Source organism: Silene latifolia, chromosome 10 (assembly GCF_048544455.1).
Source record: "Silene latifolia isolate original U9 population chromosome 10, ASM4854445v1, whole genome shotgun sequence".
NCBI classification, from domain to species: domain Eukaryota; kingdom Viridiplantae; phylum Streptophyta; class Magnoliopsida; order Caryophyllales; family Caryophyllaceae; genus Silene; species Silene latifolia.
In genome coordinates this window covers 46729813-46747968 of record NC_133535.1, presented here as the reverse complement: position 1 = coordinate 46747968, position 18156 = coordinate 46729813, and the positions used below count along the sequence as shown (strand labels likewise).

Sequence of the window (18156 nt, the reverse complement as noted above, 5' to 3'; positions counted from 1 at the left end):
GAAGCCCTGAATCCGAGCGTCCAAGCTCCAAAGCCGCTCGTCCACCCCTGCAACAATCCGAGCGGATTCCCCTCCTGGACGAGCAGATCGTGGCGTCTTCAGCAAAGATGTCCATCTCTCCGAAAGACTAGCGATTCCCTACCTAGAACTCACAAATGTTAATTACTAGTTTAGCCTTAGTTAACCTAATGAAGCACTACTATAAATACCTCATTTTGATGATAATCAAAGGGGACTTCCACATTAGAAATTCTTCTTAGATTAGATCAGGAGTGGATTAGAATATATTACTCTTGAATCTTTCCACAAAATAGACATTAATCTTTCCTTAATTATTGTTCAAGTTTGTTACTTTTGGGTAATTGAAGATTATTGGGTTATTATTGGAGGATTGACAACCCTTCATCAATCAATCAAGTTTCTTCTTTTATTCTTTGCTTTATTATTTGGAATCATCTCAAGTTTGGTATAAATCTTTTACCCTTTACTCTTTATTGTTTATTTCCTCATTCTCTTATCATGTTTTCACTTGTTGTAACGATTGACACAATTAATGACATGTTCTCCATGATAATAAGTGAGTAGTCTCTTAGCTAGGATTAATGGGTAATTAGGCCAGGGAAACCAACATGGGAATTGATTCATGCTTAATCTAATGTGTTCACATAATTAAATTTGCTTGCTTATTGTGATTTCAACATATGCACATGTTATGTTTGATGAAATGCTAAGCCTATGAATCCTTGCATTTTTACCCCATCTCTTATTTACTCAACAAGACTTGTAAGATATAAACCAACTCGAGTCTTGTTAGATCATGCATAGAAGTTGAATAGGAGGAAATTAAGTCGATTTGTAGGTGTTGTACAATCTAATCGATTCGGCTCCGGGACCCAACTCTTCCTATTAACCGTAAGACATAAACCAAGTCGGTTCCTTTACAACATTAATTGCTTGCAACTTTGTAAACATGTTTGTATGATCAACACCATGAATCCCCTATGACCCCATGACATCCTAGTGCTTTTAGTCATTTGTTTACATTTCTTAGTTCATTGTTTGCTTTACTTTATTGCTTGCATTAGTCTAGGACACAACTACAAACCCAAACAAATTGTGACACTAGCATAAATTGAGATAGATAGACTTAGAACCCAAAGCACACCATTCCATGGATCGACCTCGACTTACCACTAACTAGTTGTTTGTTGAGTATTATAAATGTGTTTTGATTGGGTGTACAACGACACGCCCACGTCAAAGTGAGCGCATGTTGTAATGCTGTCTCGGTCTATTTTACCGGTGCTTTTGTCTTGCCATCACCCTATTATAATAAGGTGGCTTTGATTATATTTTCCCGCCTCTTGATATAATGTTTTTTTTCTCATATATTAATATGTGAGTTATTTATATGGTGATATACACTTCCAAAACATATTAGGACACTGATTTTATATACAATAGACAAAAACATCCTTATATCATCTCACTTGCTTGTTTAATTTTATAAGGGTATTCTTGTCTATTACACATAAAATTAGCGTCCCAGTATGTTTTGGGAGTGTATATATATGTGTACCTATTTATATGTTTTATCTGTTTTCGCATTATCATTGTGTAATATAGCTTAGACTTCGGAGGACACATGAGTTACTCCCCACTGACCGCGACGTTCATGTTTCATGAATGACATGTTATATTTCGGTGCTACTTGGAGTTTTAAGACGAATGAGCTAGCGAATGTTGTTGTGGCAACGATTGACTGTACGCATTGTTGCTTTTACTCGTCCTTTTGGACTTGTTTAGTATTTGTTTTGAATGATTGTGATCAATTGTATTTATTTATGTTTCATTAATCTTTTATTGTAACTAAGTTGTTAAACTTGTTTTAATACTCAGTATTAATATTGTAGTGAGCGCATGCGGTTTTTTTTTAAAATGTACTGTTTATGTGTTTATTCTTATTACATTACTTCGGGTTGTCACAACTACTAAGTGATCAAAATGATAATTTAATTACGTTATAAGTTAAAGCATGTGGGCTTGCTCCCCTCTTGGCATATCCACAGATTTCATTAAGTCTATCTGTCTAAGGGATTGGGTTATTAACTGGATCTTATATTTTGATTCAAAGGAGAATTCTTCTATTTCTATCACTCTTCCTCTCTATTGTATGGAGTATTTGGCGTACTCAGAGTAAGGTGATTTTTTCAAGTAAGACGTTCTCGGTGGAATATTTCTATAATCTTCAAGCTAGTGTGGCAAAAGCGGCTTTAGAGGCTGCGGAGTTCGCTATGTTTAAGGCTTCTCACCCTGGACAAATTTCGTTTAACCCTTTGGACACCATTAGAAGTGATATTAGAAATCAATTTCCTTTCTTCATGGTGAGGGAAAAAGGTTTGTAAATCCTTCCGCGCTAAAGTTGATGCTAGTTGGGTGGATTCTTGTCAAGTTTCTTTGGGGTGGGTGGTGTATTCGCGAGAGGGGGTTTGCTACACCACTTTTGCTTGTAGTTTTGTCGCTGAATCTGCCATCCAAGTCGAAGCCATGGGTATTAGGGATCTTATCACATGTGATATGGGTCGTAACATTCTTCATTTGGATATTTCCTCTGACTGTCTTCAACTTCTTCTTCAAGTTGCGGAGGTGGAGACGGCTCACTATTTGACTAAGGGACTGTTACAGGATATTGAGTATTATTTTACTTCGTTTCACTTTATTTAGCTAGAGCTGAACTGGGTCTTTAAGATCACACCTTTATTTACTGCTGCAAAAAAAAAAATATTAAATTGTCAGAAATTCAAAATTGATAATTGAATGAGATGATTTTGTGTAATCAACTCAATTTGAAGAAAGAAATTTTCATAGAAAATTTTGGCTATTAAAAATGTGAGGTTAGATTTTCATTTTTTTAAGGAAATAGTAGTTGTTGAACATTGCTTTCGTAAGGCTAATATGTTGCCGATTTTATGGCCTCGGTTGGATCTTCTTGTCCAATATTGTCGAGATGTTTAGATATAACTTTTTTTTGACAAAGAATATCCCCTACCGACAGTTGTGATATTCTTCTTCGAGATAATGAAGATAACTTAATGAATAGACCACCCTAAATTTGACTTTTTAGGATCACTTGACTCAAGACTCAAACCCTTTCTCTACACAAAAATAGACCTACTTAATTGGCAATTTTTGTGTACGATGGTTATCCCCATACTTTTTTTTATCCTCGCACGTATGACGAGGATAATAGAGTAGTTTGAGCTCTTTATCCGGAGTATATACATGAGCATTTTTTAATGGGGGGTCATGGGTTCTATTGAACCCCCACTGGAAAAAAAATGACCAATTTAGTTTAGCATTTGATTAGTGTTTGAAAAGTGGTGTAGTGGACTAGTGGTAGAGCATCTTTTATTTCATTTTGGAGGTCATGGATTCGAAACCAGTGAATTTTTTTTTTCCTTAATTTTCTGTGCTTCTAAAATCGGGGTTTTGATATTATCTCCGCGTTATTGACTTAATAACATTTTTCGTTGTTAGTTTCATCTACTTTTACAATGAGTTTTTGCTAATTGTCAAAGCCAAATGTATCAATACATATCATAATATTTTTTTTAATAAATTACATTAACAATTTTAGAATAATCAATATTATAGATACATTATCAGTAAGGAAATCGGTTTTTCTAACATGTACCACTAGACACATGTTAAGAAAAACAAAATAAAAAGAATTAAATGTCTTTTAAAAAATAGGAAAAGTAATTGCATATTCTAATCCCCTATCTACTAAATGAATAGGCATCCTCACAAATTTTCCCTCCAAAAAGCATATTTTCAAATAAGGTAGCTAATAACAACAATTATGTATACATTAAGTAAGGAAGGTAATAATTATAATAATTTATTTCATTAAATTGTTATCTTTTCATTAAAATTAATCTTTTCATCAAATTATATTTTTTTTTACTAACTCTAATCTATAATCTTTTAATTTAAATATTAAAAAAATTGTATCAAATTATGAATTACTAAATATTTGACTGATGCTATTATTTGAGAATAACTTGACTCATACTAGGTATAATACAAAATTATAAACCATTTTAATTAATTTCGAGGCAAAAAACTGAGAAAATTTATAAATTGGAATCATTATCTTTGCGGTATAATACATTTCAACACGCTACTCAATTCTCATGCATGTTTGACAACTTAGAATTGGAATTGAATTCGGTAGTTGGTACATTTCAAGTGTTTGAGAACCTCTAGAATTTGGAATTGGACTCAATTCCTTAGCAATTCCAACCTAGTTAAAATTTGAGCCTCTCAAATTCCTACCATATAATAGTCATTTCAATTCCATCACTATTTACGTCTTTTTTATATGCAAATTTAATCGCAATACTTTTATTTTCTATATTTTTTTCTGATCGCAAATATTTTCCATGAATTTTTTTCAAATAAAATAAAAATTCCCGATTACCTCGACCAATATCGATCCCGCCCAATTCCAATTCCAATTCCAATTCCAATTCCATGAGTTTCCCAAATGAACTTTTGGAATTGGACATAGAATTGAATTCAAATATTTTGATTTCTATAATTGAAATCATGAAAATGAAATCAATTACTCCTTTCCAAACACTACCTATTAATTTTCACTTCAACTTTTTAGTTCTCGGAGCAAAATGCATTGACGAAAAAAATGAACAACTAATGAGATACCATTTATATATATATATATATATATATATATATATATATAGAGAGAGAGAGAGAGAGAGAGAGAGAGAGAGAGAGAGAGGATCAACTAAGGCCACAATATATATTTGAGTCCATAAGTCCTTCTAAGGGCCATTGGAACAAGACAATGGAAGGCTAGGATTTGATGTCAATATGTGGCTACAAATTAATCCCTCCACCTTTTATCTAATTAACTCATCAATTCAATAAACCAACCTCACAAATCATTCATCTCATTATCACAACTCCTTCTCCTCTCTCTACATCTCACTTTTCTCTCTTCTCTAAAAAAAACCCAAAATTCCAAAAAACCAAAACCCAAATAAATCACCCACTCCTCTCATCTTCATTCACCACCACCCACCACCACCCCACCCGAAACCAACTCACCACCCACCACCACCGCCGCCACCTCGGTATTTTTCTTCGTTTTTTTTTTTTCGTTTTGTTGTTAATTTTTATGTTTTGAGTTGTTTTTTCCATTCATTTTTTTGTTGTTTTTTATTTTCTTTTAATTGTCTTTTATTTTGTTAGTTCTCGTTTTTTATTTATTTTCTCAAATATCTTCTTGTTATACGTTTTTTTTAAGATTTCGGGTTTTAAATCTCATTTTTTTTGTGAGATACTTTTTTATCATCTAAGATCTACTAAAATGTTTTTCATAAAATTTGTTGTTTTAATCTTAGCTATATAAAAATTCTTATATTGTGTTGATTTTAATCTTATATTTCACATTTTTATATAAAAATGATATAAAATGACTAAAGTTACACAGTTATGGGCAAAAGTTATACTGTTATGGACTAAAGTTATACCAAAATGGTCTAAAGTTATACAAAAATTGCCTAAAGTTATACTGTTATGGACTAAAGTTATACAAAAATGGACAAAAGTTATACTAAAATTGCCTAAAGTTATACAAATATGGACTGAAGTTATACAAATAAGTACTAAAGTTATACAAATATGGACTAAAGTTATACAAATAAGGACTAAAGTTATACAAATATGGACTAAAGTTATACAAATAAGGACTAAAGTTATACAAATATGGACTGAAGTTATACAAATAAGGACTAAAGTTATACAAAAACTGACTAAAGTTATACGAATATGGACTAAAGTTATACAAATAAGGACTAAAGTTACACATTTTTGGACTAAAGTTATACAAAAAAAGACTAAAGTTATACTATTATTGAGTAAAGTTACACAATTTTGGACTAAAGTTACACAGGAAAGGACTAAAGTTATACTATTATGCACTAAAGTTACACAATTTTAAACTAAAGTTATACGACTAAAATTATACTATTATGCACTAAAGATACACCATTTTTGTATAACTTTAGTCCTTATTTGTATAACTTTAGTCCATATTGGTATAACTTTAGTCTATTTTTGTATAACTTTTAGTGGGTTTCGATAAATTAGTTGGTATTTATATAATTTTATGTAACTTGAGTCCAATTTTTTGTATAACTTTAGGGCAAATTTGAATTTATATAAGTACTGTTTGTATAAATTTAGTCCATTTTTGTATAACTTTAATCCATATTTGTATAACTTTAGTCCATTTTTGTATAACTTTAGTCCATTTTTGTATAACTTTAGTCTATTTCAATATAACTTTTAGTCATTTTCGATAAATTAGTTGAAATTTATATAATTTTATGTCACTTTTGTCCAATTTTTTGTATGACTTTAGTCCCAATCGTATAACTTTAGTCCAAATCGTATAACTCTAGTCCAAAATCGTATAACTTTAGTCGAAAATAGTATTAACTTTAATATGACAAGGGTATAACTTTAATATGACAAGGGTATAACTTTATTTTTTCAAGGGTGTAAGTTAGTCGTAAATAGTATAACTTCAGTCCTAAATAGTATAACTTTAGTCGTAAATTGTATAACATTAGATTAAATCAACAAATTATATAAATAAATAAAATAAATTAACAAATATATCCTTCAAAAAATCAACAAATCTGAAATAACAAAAAAAAATCATCTAGATATAAAAAATTAAAAACAAAAAATATAAAATAAGACAAGATTTTAAATCACAAGCAATCGGATTTGGAACACCAACTCTTTTTTTCGTCTAGTTCAAGGGTATAACTTTAGTCGTAAATTGTATAACTTTAATGTTTAAAGGGTATAACTTTATTCGTAAATTGTATAACTTTAATAGATATGAAAAAAATATGAAAAAAATTAAAACATATCTAAAAATATAAAAACTAGATCTAAAAATAATGTTTTGAGAGAATGAGGGGATGAGAGAAGTGTGAGAGAATGAATAATGAGGAAGTGAGTAGGGAAATTAGAATGTGGAAAGAGTTATACAAGATTAGAAGGAGTTATACAAGGATTAGGGAGGGAGATTTGTGACCCTTCAATGAGATGTAATCTCATCCCTCCATCCCTTCCATCCAAAGGCCCTTATAAGGACTTAGGGACTCATATGATATGAGGGCCTTACTAGAACCCTTCTCTCTCTCTCTCTCTCTCTCTCTCTCTCTCTCTCTCTCTCTCTCTCTCTCTCTCTCTCTCTCTCTCTCTCTCTCTCTCTCTCTCTCTCTATATATATATATATATATATATATATATATATATATATATATATAATTTAATAGAATAGATATAAAAATATCACTTTAAGACGTGCATTTAATGAAATGCACGGGTCTAAGGGCATTAGCAATAGATGAACCTTCAATAGGTTTGTTTTCATGCCACATAAGATAATATATAACTCATTTACTTAGGGGTGTAAACGAGCCGAGCCGAGCTCGAGCTCGGGTGGGCTCGAGCTCGGGCTCGGCTCGAAGCTCATCGAGCCTAAAAAATTAAAGCTCGAACTCGGATTGGGAAAAGCTCGAGCTCGGCTCGAGTTCGAATGGAGCTCGTTTTGTCATTATATATTTTCACTTTCTCACCTTTTAAATCTAACTAAATATATATATTTTTAAAAAACAAATAAAATTATAAAATACTAAAATTGTTATATTATAACATACTTATATAAATGTCTAAATAAAATTTAATTTGAAATAATAATAATATTACAATATAAAGATTATACAAAAAAATTATAAAGGAGCCCAAACGAGCTTTCGAGCCAAGCCTTGTTGAGCTCGGGCTCGGCTCGTATTTAACCGAGCTCGGCTCGAGCTCGAGCTCGAGCTCGAGTCGGTTTGACCGAGCACGAGCCGGGCTTTGACCGAGCCGAATCCGAGGGCTCGACGAGCCGGCTCATATCATTGACAGCCCTACATTTACTTACAAACCTCATACCAACAATAGATAAACCTCATCAAGGTTCATAAATGGCCCACTATACTATTTTTTCTCTCACATTCTCTCTCCACAAACCTGTATACTACTCTCTCTGTCCCGGTCATTTGTTGTCCTTTTCCATATTGGGGTGTCTCAGTGAGTTGTTGTCCTTTCTATTTTAAGAATGAGCTTGATGAATAATTTGATCATTCACACTCATTTTGTTTCACTTGACATTTAGTAATTGACTCTTTTTCTTTCCTTGGTTTTTGTGCCAAAACCAAAGGATAACAATTGACCGGGACGGAGGGAGTATATTGTAACCCCTCTCATCCATGAACCTCAACACCCATGTCCAACAATAGAGGGTTTGTAGACAAACCTCTAAAATAATTGACACATCATTCTACAAAGGGTATTGCTCTTTCACATACGCCTTTTACTCTTTCACATACGTAGTTTACAATGTTACCCTTCGCATTTCTTTCTCCTTTTACCCATTCAAAATTTTTTCTCCTTTTCATAAACCCCCTTCACCATTAAATTACCACCATCTATCTCCATTAACCACCAGTCCACCACACACCTCCATTAACCAACACCTCGCCGGAAACCCAAAGTAAAACTAAAATTAAAAATAATCAATAATGATTTTGAAAAAAAAAAGAAAAAAGAAAAAAAAAACGTGTTGATGAACACAGTAACCCCCTTCCCCTGCACTCCCCTTCCCCCTCACTATCACTGTCCTTCTCTGCTCCGACTACCACCGTCCTGTACCATATCCCTGCTCCGACCACCGTCGTCCACCATGCCCCTGCCCCGAACACCACAGTCCATCAAACAAACCACCATGCCTTCCGCCATCAATATAATTGAAGAACTTTTAGTGTGATTATAAACCCTAATTTTAAGACAAAATAATTAATAAACAATGAACAAGTTTTTAATAATTGCTAAACAAATTAGTATTTACTTCATTAATTGAATAATTTGAAGAATTGTAATCCATTGTTCAAGTTTTAGAAGAATTATGTTTTAATTTTAGGGAAAATGGTATATAGAAAACCTAATTTGTTTAGATTTAGGAAAAGGGTAGAAGATGGAAAATTTATGAAAAAAAGTATGTAAAAGAGTAAAAGACATATGTGAAAGAGCAACACTGTTCTACGAATCCCTTGACAAACCTCTATTTGCTAATGCCCTAATCTAGTTTTCAATAAAAATCGAACAAAAATTAGGGTCTAAAGTTTTTTTTAAAAAAAATAAGTGTTTAAAATTGATTGAGTGATTAACATATACTGATGATCCCCCTAAATTAATCCCATCATCAAAATTTGAGCTCAACCCAATTTCAAAAATGTCGACAAACGACACCCCATTGGTTCCAACCCAAAGTACGGACGCTACCATGAGTTCCCATCTTCTCTTCCAAGACCATAACCCTGTCCGGTTCAGCTGCTCCCCGTCGGTACGCCGGGGAAGCAGTGAACCGGGTCCAAAACAGTTGTTCACCATGGATAACCGTGAGAGGTACTTCTCGCCGGGCGACCAACGAAGCAATGACGTGTTCTCGGCGGCGATGGAGCGACGCGGTATTAACGGCAGCGGTGATGGACGGCGTTGGGGCGATAGGGGCCCGCGTTCAGAAAGTAGTGACGATGATGGCGACGATTTAGATGGATGTGATGATGACGACGACGACGATGATGATGAGGATGACGAGGGTGGTGATGCAACTGAGGGTTTGGTTAGAATTGGTGGAATAAATAGTCATAATTCTGTTGTTGTTAGTAGAATTGGGGTTGATACTTCCAAGGATCATGCGTCATTTGGTATGTTTTTCTATTTGTTTTACTCCCTCCGTAGTTCATCCCCGTGCATTTGTTTACCTATTCCATTTGGGTGTCTCATCATTTGTTTACATTTCTATTATGTGAATGTTTTTGATGAACAATTTGATTCTCCACACTCAATTTGATTCACTTGTTATCAAATAATTTGTCTTATCCTCTTTCGTTGGTCTTTTTGTGCCAAAACCAAAGGCAAACAAATGAGCGAGACGGAGGGAGTTTTTTAATTTTACCCAATTTTGTTTATTGGAATGCATTTTAGGGCATGCTGACTCTTTTGAGTTGCAAGTGAAATTGATTATTTTGTGCATTCGTTAACTGATGTTTGTTGATATGTCTTGTTAAGCTGGATTGCGAGTGGATAATTTGGTATTTTAATCAACAAGAGGTGGTAATGCGCGTATGTTGCTAATTGATTGCCCTAAATTTTCTTAGTGATTCTCAACCATGACCATTAGTTGCTAACTCGTGACTCTGCTCCGTGAATTGGTTACAAGGCAATGTGTGAGTGATTACGAGGATCCTTATGACCCACAGGAACTAGTTATTAGCCCTTCTGGGTTACCAGACACCTCTTTCCCCACTACCAACGACTAGCCAGCCAGCCACAAAGACGCAAGGGGAGAGCAGGGAAATGAGACATCAAAGATTGAGATGGAGGAAAACGAGGATGCCGGGGATGGACGTTAGAGGTAAAGGCCCATGGAGGAAAGATACCCAAAGGTCGGGGCTCAATGAGTAGATCAAAAGTTTTGTGGTGGGGGGTTGAGTTACATAGGAGGATATCGGAAGTTTCTGTGGACTAGGGTCGTTGGCTCGTCGCCAAATTAGAGGTGTCTGTGCTGGGGTGGTCAAGTATTCTGGTATGGGTTTGGTTGTTTCTGGGAGTTATAAAGGTCCTTGTCATCCTCCACTTATTGCCATATAAGCTAAAGAGGGAGCCACACAAGCACTTAACGGCTCGAAGTTATGGAGAAAACACTAATGGTCAGAGTTGAGAAATTCAGGGTGACACTCAACCACTTTTTTACAGGTACCACACAGAAGTTTTAAAAAAAACACGAGGATACTATATAGAAAAACCCTTCACTTTTTTTTTTTTTTTCCAATTTTCAGTTTCATTAGCTGGGTTTGGTCGGTTGTTTGGAAATACTCTGTAGTAGTTGTATCTAAACTGGCTTATTATGTTTGATTGTTTGGGTAGGTTGCAATTGAAGAAGGCTGGTAAATTTGAACTTCAAGTCTTCGATAGCTATTTTGTTTTATTGGTTTAGAATCGTGCATGATACGTCATCTAACTCAACTTGTTTTTCTTAAGTCTGTTTTCTGCGAGGTGTAATTTTGAACAAACATAGAGAACAGTTTTGAATGTAGTTGTTTTGAATGTTGTTTGTTTGGTTGCACTACAACTTTATAATGTTACTGATATTTTATAATTAGTGCTGGTTAATTTTAGATTTTGTGTTCCATAAGTTTTAATTTTGATTGATTAGTGGTTGTGACTTCTCTATTAGTTAGAGACCTTAGAGATTGGTCATGGTAAGACTGCATCAGTAGAGCTGATGAACCTCTGCATACTTGGGTAAATAGGGGGTCTTATTAAATTGTTGGGTCGTAGAATTTGGCAGCATGTGATCATTGGTTTGGTTTTGTTTAGAGAGTTTTTTTATTCCCTTGTGTACAAGATTTAAGCCTTCCAAAGTTAAGTCGGAACTTTTTATTTTCAGAAACTCATGCGTAGATTTGAGAGTTTTGTTTTCCTTTGTGTTGACATAGTGCTGAAGAATTGATATTTAGACGTGAGAGCAAAGATGGATGTTTGGGTAATATTTTAATTTGTTGGTAGGCACATCAGTCAGGCAAATAATGATGGATGGGGTACTTGTGCAACCGGGGGATGATGTGAATAGAGCCAGTACCAGTGGAAACGGTCAGAAAGGAAGATTCGGGCCCTTCAATCAAATGGTTACAGTTGCAGAACATGTTAGTGATATGTACCATACGTCCTCATTACCTGGAACAGAAGGGTCTAGCCAAGGTCAAAAGGATGCACATAGGGATAATGGATGTGGTTTTAGTGGAAGAAAGGATGGTTTTAGCTTTTGTGATCCTGCGGAGTCACTAAGAGCAATATTTTCAGACCCAATAACGTGAGTTAATCTCTTCTATCAGTCAAGCCAAAATGTTTCATTCTTAAGTTCTTTTTTATACTCCTGTGCACATATTTTACTTAGTTGCTTTTCATCTGTCTTAAGACTCCAAAATCCCAGACTATAGTTTACGTTTCCATTGGCGTGTTTTGTGTGGTGGTTTGGGAATCTCTATCCTATACACATGTGCTTACATACAAAAGTAAATGTAAGCTAGGGACACACAGAGTACAAATTAAAACACAGCTAATGTCTTGTTCAAGAGCAGGGCAAGAAAATGGATATGAATTCTGATCTATGTTGCCTAGTCGGCTAGTCGTATATGAATTATGAAATACGCTTCGAGTAGTATCAGTTTTCTTTTAGCTTAAGCTTTTACATTTCCATGTGATTTTTATCACATGTATAGGCAATAATACGGTTACTGTAGATTGCTTATATGTTCTATTGCAGGTTTTGTTACTTTCTCATACAGTGGTAAGCTCTCTTGCATTAAATTTGCTTATTTTCTGTTGGATGTGCTATGTTAGGATTGTGGAACTGAAATAATCTGGTTAATAGTGTAGGCACTTCAATCTTTTCCCTTTTTATAACCCATGTGTCAGTTCAATTGTTCATTTCTTTTGCTTTGTTTTCCTTCTCTATAGACTTTTTTTTTTCCTGGTTCTGCGTTAGGCTGGAATTAAGCTAAATATCTTACTAAATTGGTTGCACTTCTTTATATTATGAAACTTTGATGCAATTTTTATTTTGGATCATCTGGAAACAACCTCTCTGTGTTGCGTACATTAACCAAGAAGTGATTGAAAAGAGGGAATAGTGGAGGGAGGGAGTATATGAACTTCTTAGTGCCTGAATTCAGCTTTTCGAAGTGATTGAAAATTTGCATGCTTTTCTTGTTGAAATGGTACCGTGTTGTGACTAATAGGGAGTATATGTTCATTAAAAATTTCCCGGTTTGCAGAGGAGCTCTGATGGATGATGCTATGCTACTACCTTGTGGACATTCGTTTGGAGGCGGTGGAATTCAGCAGGTTATCAAAATGGTGAATCGTCAAAACCCTGTCCTTAACTCCTAAAATTGATGATAAACATTGTTTTTCTAATATCTGATATTAGGGGGTTCAGTACGAATCAGTGGAACATGTTTCATTTCTCTTTTGTAGCAGCTTAACTTTCTTTCAGTGTTGTCTACCAACAAGTAACAACTAAGAACTTTTTCTCCTAGGGTATGGATTATTAGATTATGCACCTAAAATAAGAGTCGTCTTCGTAAATCTAAGATTCATCTTCCTAAGTCTTAGATTTGTCTTACTTCTGTTAGAGCATGGATCATGTACTTAGAAAGGGTTTCAGTTATGGTTTATAGAGTGGCAAATGTACTTCCAAGTTACTAACCCAGCCAGAGCACTTGTGCAAGTATGAGAAGCATTTGGTGATTAGATAATCAATTGCCAATGTAACGCTTTGTGAGATCCTTGTGGTAACTATTATCTGACCTATAGTCCCTTGTGATACCACCAGCTTGTAGCAAGTGGTATTAATCCCAACTCATTACTTAGTGACGGATTTAAAGGCTTTTTTTTTTTTCATGATAAGAATTATGTGCCTTTTATGGATAAGTTCAGTTTTGTTTTAAACCATAGCTGATTTTTTTCTTTTTCTTTTTCTGATTGCAGAAAGCTTGCTATACCTGCTTGCGCCCTGTTAATGAAGATTCTGTGGGTCCGAACCTCTGTAAGTCAAGAGAGTAATTATTTATATAGAAGTATAAATCCAGAGTGTTTACTCTGATTTGGATGCAAGTGTTTTTGTGAAAAGTAGTTTTTTTTTGGTCTAAAATGAAGTGCTGAATTGTTGTGTAGAATGTCAGACACACGACTCGCAACCAAAGTGAAGTGTCAGACTAACGTAGGCTATAGGTACTTCGACTCTTCTTATCTCCTTGCATACCCGTGTCAGATACTTGGCACACGGACATAGGTATGACTCAAAGAAACCTCATTTTAAGCGAAAATATGCGGATTTTCATAAAAACAGTCAAGCTGGACACTTAGACATGCACCTGAATCAGATACATCTAAATGAGCTTGGGTAATATAGGCTGTAGTTACTTGGATAATTTAGTGTTTCATAGGACATAGGAGCGAACTTTCAAGGAGTTTCAACTTTTGTGCACTTACAGCTCGTTTCTATTGTTTGTTAATTGTTCTGGTTGGTTTTTCACAGCTCTTCGAACTGCTGTTCAAGCTTTCCGGCGTGAAGCGGATTTACTGGGGTACAGAGCTTCTAAAAGGAGAAGAGAGAGGTTTGAACAGGTCTCTTGTGTTTCCTAGTGAATGGTTAAATAGAGTTAAGTCCTCGTACTAATTAGTTGTGTTAAATTTAACTGGCCAACTGATCGCCTGTGTTGTCTGCAGGACAAGAGTAATAATCATGGTGATCCTAGGGGAAGAGGTGTACAATTTCCCTTTGTTGTCACTGACCGAGTCATTATAAAGGTATGCAAATGAAATCATTTTTGAGTTTCTCCCAAATAATCTCTCGCTTAGGTTATCAGCATTCGATGTTTTATTGCATTTCAGGGAAATAAGAGGACCCCACCACGGTTTGTAGGACGCGAGGCAATTGTTACAACCCAGTGTTTGAATGGATGGTTAGTAAATTTTTTAAATTCCAATTTCCATCCTTCAATGCATTCCCCACCTCTTTCATCCTCACCTTGAAAATACTTAAGTGCGCGCACGCGTGTCTGCATGTTCTGTTGTGTGTGTCTGTGTGTGGGGGCGCAGTGTGTGTAAGATTTTTAAGCTGATTTGCCCTTGCCGAAATCACATTGATAAAATGAAACTATCTTTCATATAAACTAGCAAACAATTTATGTATACCGTCTACGACATTTGTGATTTGCTAAAGTGTTGTGTATATTACATTTAGGTGAATGAAGTCCAAATATGGATTTTCTGAAACTTTAGGACATCATTAAGGGGAAAAAAGAGAAGAATCAACCCAAATTGTAAATATTCAGCATGTTGTTAGAAAAAGTTCTGCATTCTTCAAGATTGTAGAGATCAATTCTTCTGAATACGAAGAACACTGCACCTTGTCCGACCTTAGAAGTATTTTAACCTGTGTTTTCCTTGTAGGTATGTGGTTAAAACGTTGGACAATGCAGAAAGTGTCAAATTGCAATATCGGTCACTTGCAAAGGTTTCCGACAGTTCTGCATTAGGGTCAACACCCGAAAAGATGACACCAAACTGGCTGTAGCAAGCTGAACATTATTGTATTTTAGTTCAACTCCAGTATTTTAGGGTTTTATTAATACAGGATGAAGGTCTTTTACCAAATGTATATAATGCTGGTTAATAGAGATAAAGAAAAGGGAAAAATTGAAGGCCAAGATAAGTGCATTTTGATTTTTGATTACATTCAGTGCTGCTTCATATTTTTCTTTTTTGGAAATTCACACTTATACCCCAGTGGTATTGGCTGATTTCGCTTATACCCCTAGTTTTCAAGAAAGCCACTTATACCCTCAAATTTACTAGTTCTTCTCACTTATCCCCTCAAATATAGGCTAATCTCACTTGCATCTCAACTTTTAAGGAATCCCAACTTTTAAGGAACGCCTACGCTCTAACATCCTAGTTACATAGGAATCGTGACCATAATACTAAGCACCAACAATTAAGACGTTAAGTGAATTCTCGCTTGTCATTATGACACCCGAAATGATGACACCAAACTGATGACAATTAAGACGTTAAGTGAATGCAGAAAGTGTCAAATTGAAATATTTGTTTTCTCTCCAACAAACATCGTTTTTCCTCCAAATTCATTTTATGACTCCACTTGACTTCAACATTCATCTTTTACCCTTCTTCTCCACTTCATCCTCAACATTGATCATTTACTATACTTAAGGGGTATAAGTGAGAATAACTATGAGGTTGAATGATATAAGTGGGCTTTCCTGAAAAGTAGGGTTACAAGTGCGATTAGCCCATACTAGTGGGTACAAGTGAGATTTTTTTTTTTTTGATAGTAAGAGAAGATAGTCATGATCAATACATAGTAGTTCCAGTTTCATAGTTCCAGCAACTTGGAAAATGAGGTTCAAACAACCAGTAGTAGTAGTTTTAATGTGCCTGAAACCATGATTTAACGCGTCAGCAATGGCACATTTGAGAGCATTACCTTCGGCCATGAAGGCTGATGTTGCCCAAAACCTAACTCAATTTGGAAAAAATCCATCCCACTGAAGCTTGGAATCTGGATGTGTCTGATTGTCTGCGGCTTGGGGAGGTCTATAACAGCTTGTACCTTTTCAGGGTTGCGTCTATTCCCCTTGCACTTACCAGGAATCCGAGAAACTTTTCGGATCGTACCTTAAAAAGGCATTTCTTGGGGTTCACACCTTTACATTCCTCCCTTTCTGGTTGGAGAAGATTTGGTGGACGAGTCTCTAGTATGTGGCTCCTGCGTTCTTTAAGTCAAAGGGAATCATTTTGTACATGAAAGTGGCGTGGGTTGTGATGAACGCACACTTGACCTTGTCGGGCTCCCATAGATGTACCTGATGGTACCCTGAGAAGGCATCTAGGAAACTCAGCATATAATCGACCAGTTGGTCGATTCTCGGCAGTGGGTAACAATCCTTGGAGCACGCTTTGTTGAAGTTGGTGAAGTCTACACACATTCTCTATTCTACGGAGGCTTTTTTTACTATTACAACATTAGCGAGCCACTCTGGATAGTAACATTTCTCGATGAATCCATCGGATAGTAACTTGTCCACCTCCTCCTTTATGGCAGCGTCTTTTTTCGGTTGACATGTTCCTCTTCTTTTGTTTGACCGATTTGAATGTGGGGTCTACGTTCAGCTTGTGAACGATGACTTCCTTGTCTACCCCTGGCGTTTTATCGGCGCAGTATGCGAAGACATCTTTGTTTCTTTTTAATACTCTGATCATTCGGTCTTTTAATGTAGGCGTCATGTCTTCTCCTATGATCGCTTAGTGTACAGGGTCGAGCTCTATTGTAGTAGTCCCTGCCCTCGGTACTCGTCGTTTGTGATCAGTGTGTTTTCCTTTGCTCGTGCTCGCCTCTGGCTCTGGTGTGAGGCACTTGGAGCTCCTTTGCACCTCTTGACAAGAGTTGCTCCCGGCCGTATCAGGGTTTGACCCGCTTCTTTTCTTGGCCGAGGAATCCTGTTTGAAAGCCATTACATTGCATGACCACGAAGAGATCTGTCACCCTTGATGTTTTTGCGCTCTTCTGGCGTCTTAATGTGGTTCATTTTAGCGCACTTTTAACCCATTTTGAATACCGTTTCGCATGCTTTTTCGCACTTATTAGGGTCATTTCGGCGTCTTTAGCTTCCTATTTGATTTTGTATAAGATTTTAGTCCATTTGTAGGAAAGGAAGCAAAATAGGTGGAAATCGTGCATAAATGGAGCAATTAGGAGCTAAATTGACGGTATTAATGACCAAGCATGAAGAGGAGACGGAAACCAAAGACTCGTAGCAAGATTTTAAGGCAAATGAAGTCATTCCCCACAACCAAGGGACATCCCCCACAGGTTTTAGGGTAGCATTTGAAGAAGGAAGAAATCCACAGACCAGCCCGGGCGAGCTGAAGACCAACCCGGGCGAGCAACACCCCAACCTGGGCGAGCTCAAGACCAACCCGGGCGGGGCACTGCTTCTCCGCCTTCGGTTTATAAGTATAATTACTCATTTAGCTTTGTAATCTTGTAGTAATTAGTATAAATACCCCTCATTACATTAGGGTTTATAGATATTATTAGAGGGATAATTAAGAACAACTACTTTAATTAGCATCTGAATAATTCAATTAGCTTAATTGAAATAGTTCAAATAGCAACGATTAAAAGTAATTAAAACAACAATCTAAAGAATTAAAGCAACCATTTAATGAAGTTTCGCAAGTTTTTCAAGTTCTTTTGTCGCGATGGTATCTACCCCTCTAAAAAGGAACTTCGTCCCCGAAATTCACTCCCAATTATAGATGTAAGGTATACATGTTTGAACCCAACAATTAACGAAAGCAATTATCACCTTTTCTAAAAATTAGGAGCATGCACGAAATAGATGTAATGTAACC

The 18156-nt window shown here is 35.7% G+C and overlaps 1 protein-coding gene across 2 annotated transcripts; it reads left to right on the top strand.

The window, feature by feature from the left end:
- Positions 1–9234: 9234 nt before the first annotated feature.
- Positions 9235–15451, top strand: LOC141605590 (uncharacterized). 2 transcript variants are annotated; one of them, XR_012526392.1, is made up of 8 exons: positions 9235–9857; positions 11722–12025; positions 12990–13071; positions 13705–13762; positions 14255–14333; positions 14446–14526; positions 14611–14681; positions 15172–15451. XR_012526392.1 is itself a non-coding variant. In XM_074424427.1 (8 exons), exons 1-8 carry the CDS (start codon positions 9383–9385, stop codon positions 15293–15295), a joined length of 1284 nt encoding a protein of 427 aa, XP_074280528.1. In that variant the 5' UTR covers positions 9295–9382; the 3' UTR covers positions 15296–15451. The 2 variants fall into 2 exon arrangements, 1 of the variants encoding a protein (XP_074280528.1); XM_074424427.1 differs by having other exon boundaries at positions 9295–9857; positions 14255–14343.
- Positions 15452–18156: the final 2705 nt, after the last annotated feature.

What these genes read in the sequence shown, in the direction of transcription:
- LOC141605590 (XM_074424427.1), top strand. Translation starts at nt 9,383, where the DNA reads ATGTCGACAAACGACACCCCATTGGTTCCAACCCAAAGTACGGACGCT. An exon ending in TTCAGCAGGTTATCAAAATG is followed by an intron (nt 13,072 to 13,704) that starts GTGAATCGTCAA and finishes TTCTGATTGCAG; the next exon opens with AAAGCTTGCTATACCTGCTT. An exon ending in CTGACCGAGTCATTATAAAG is followed by an intron (nt 14,527 to 14,610) that starts GTATGCAAATGA and finishes ATTGCATTTCAG; the next exon opens with GGAAATAAGAGGACCCCACC.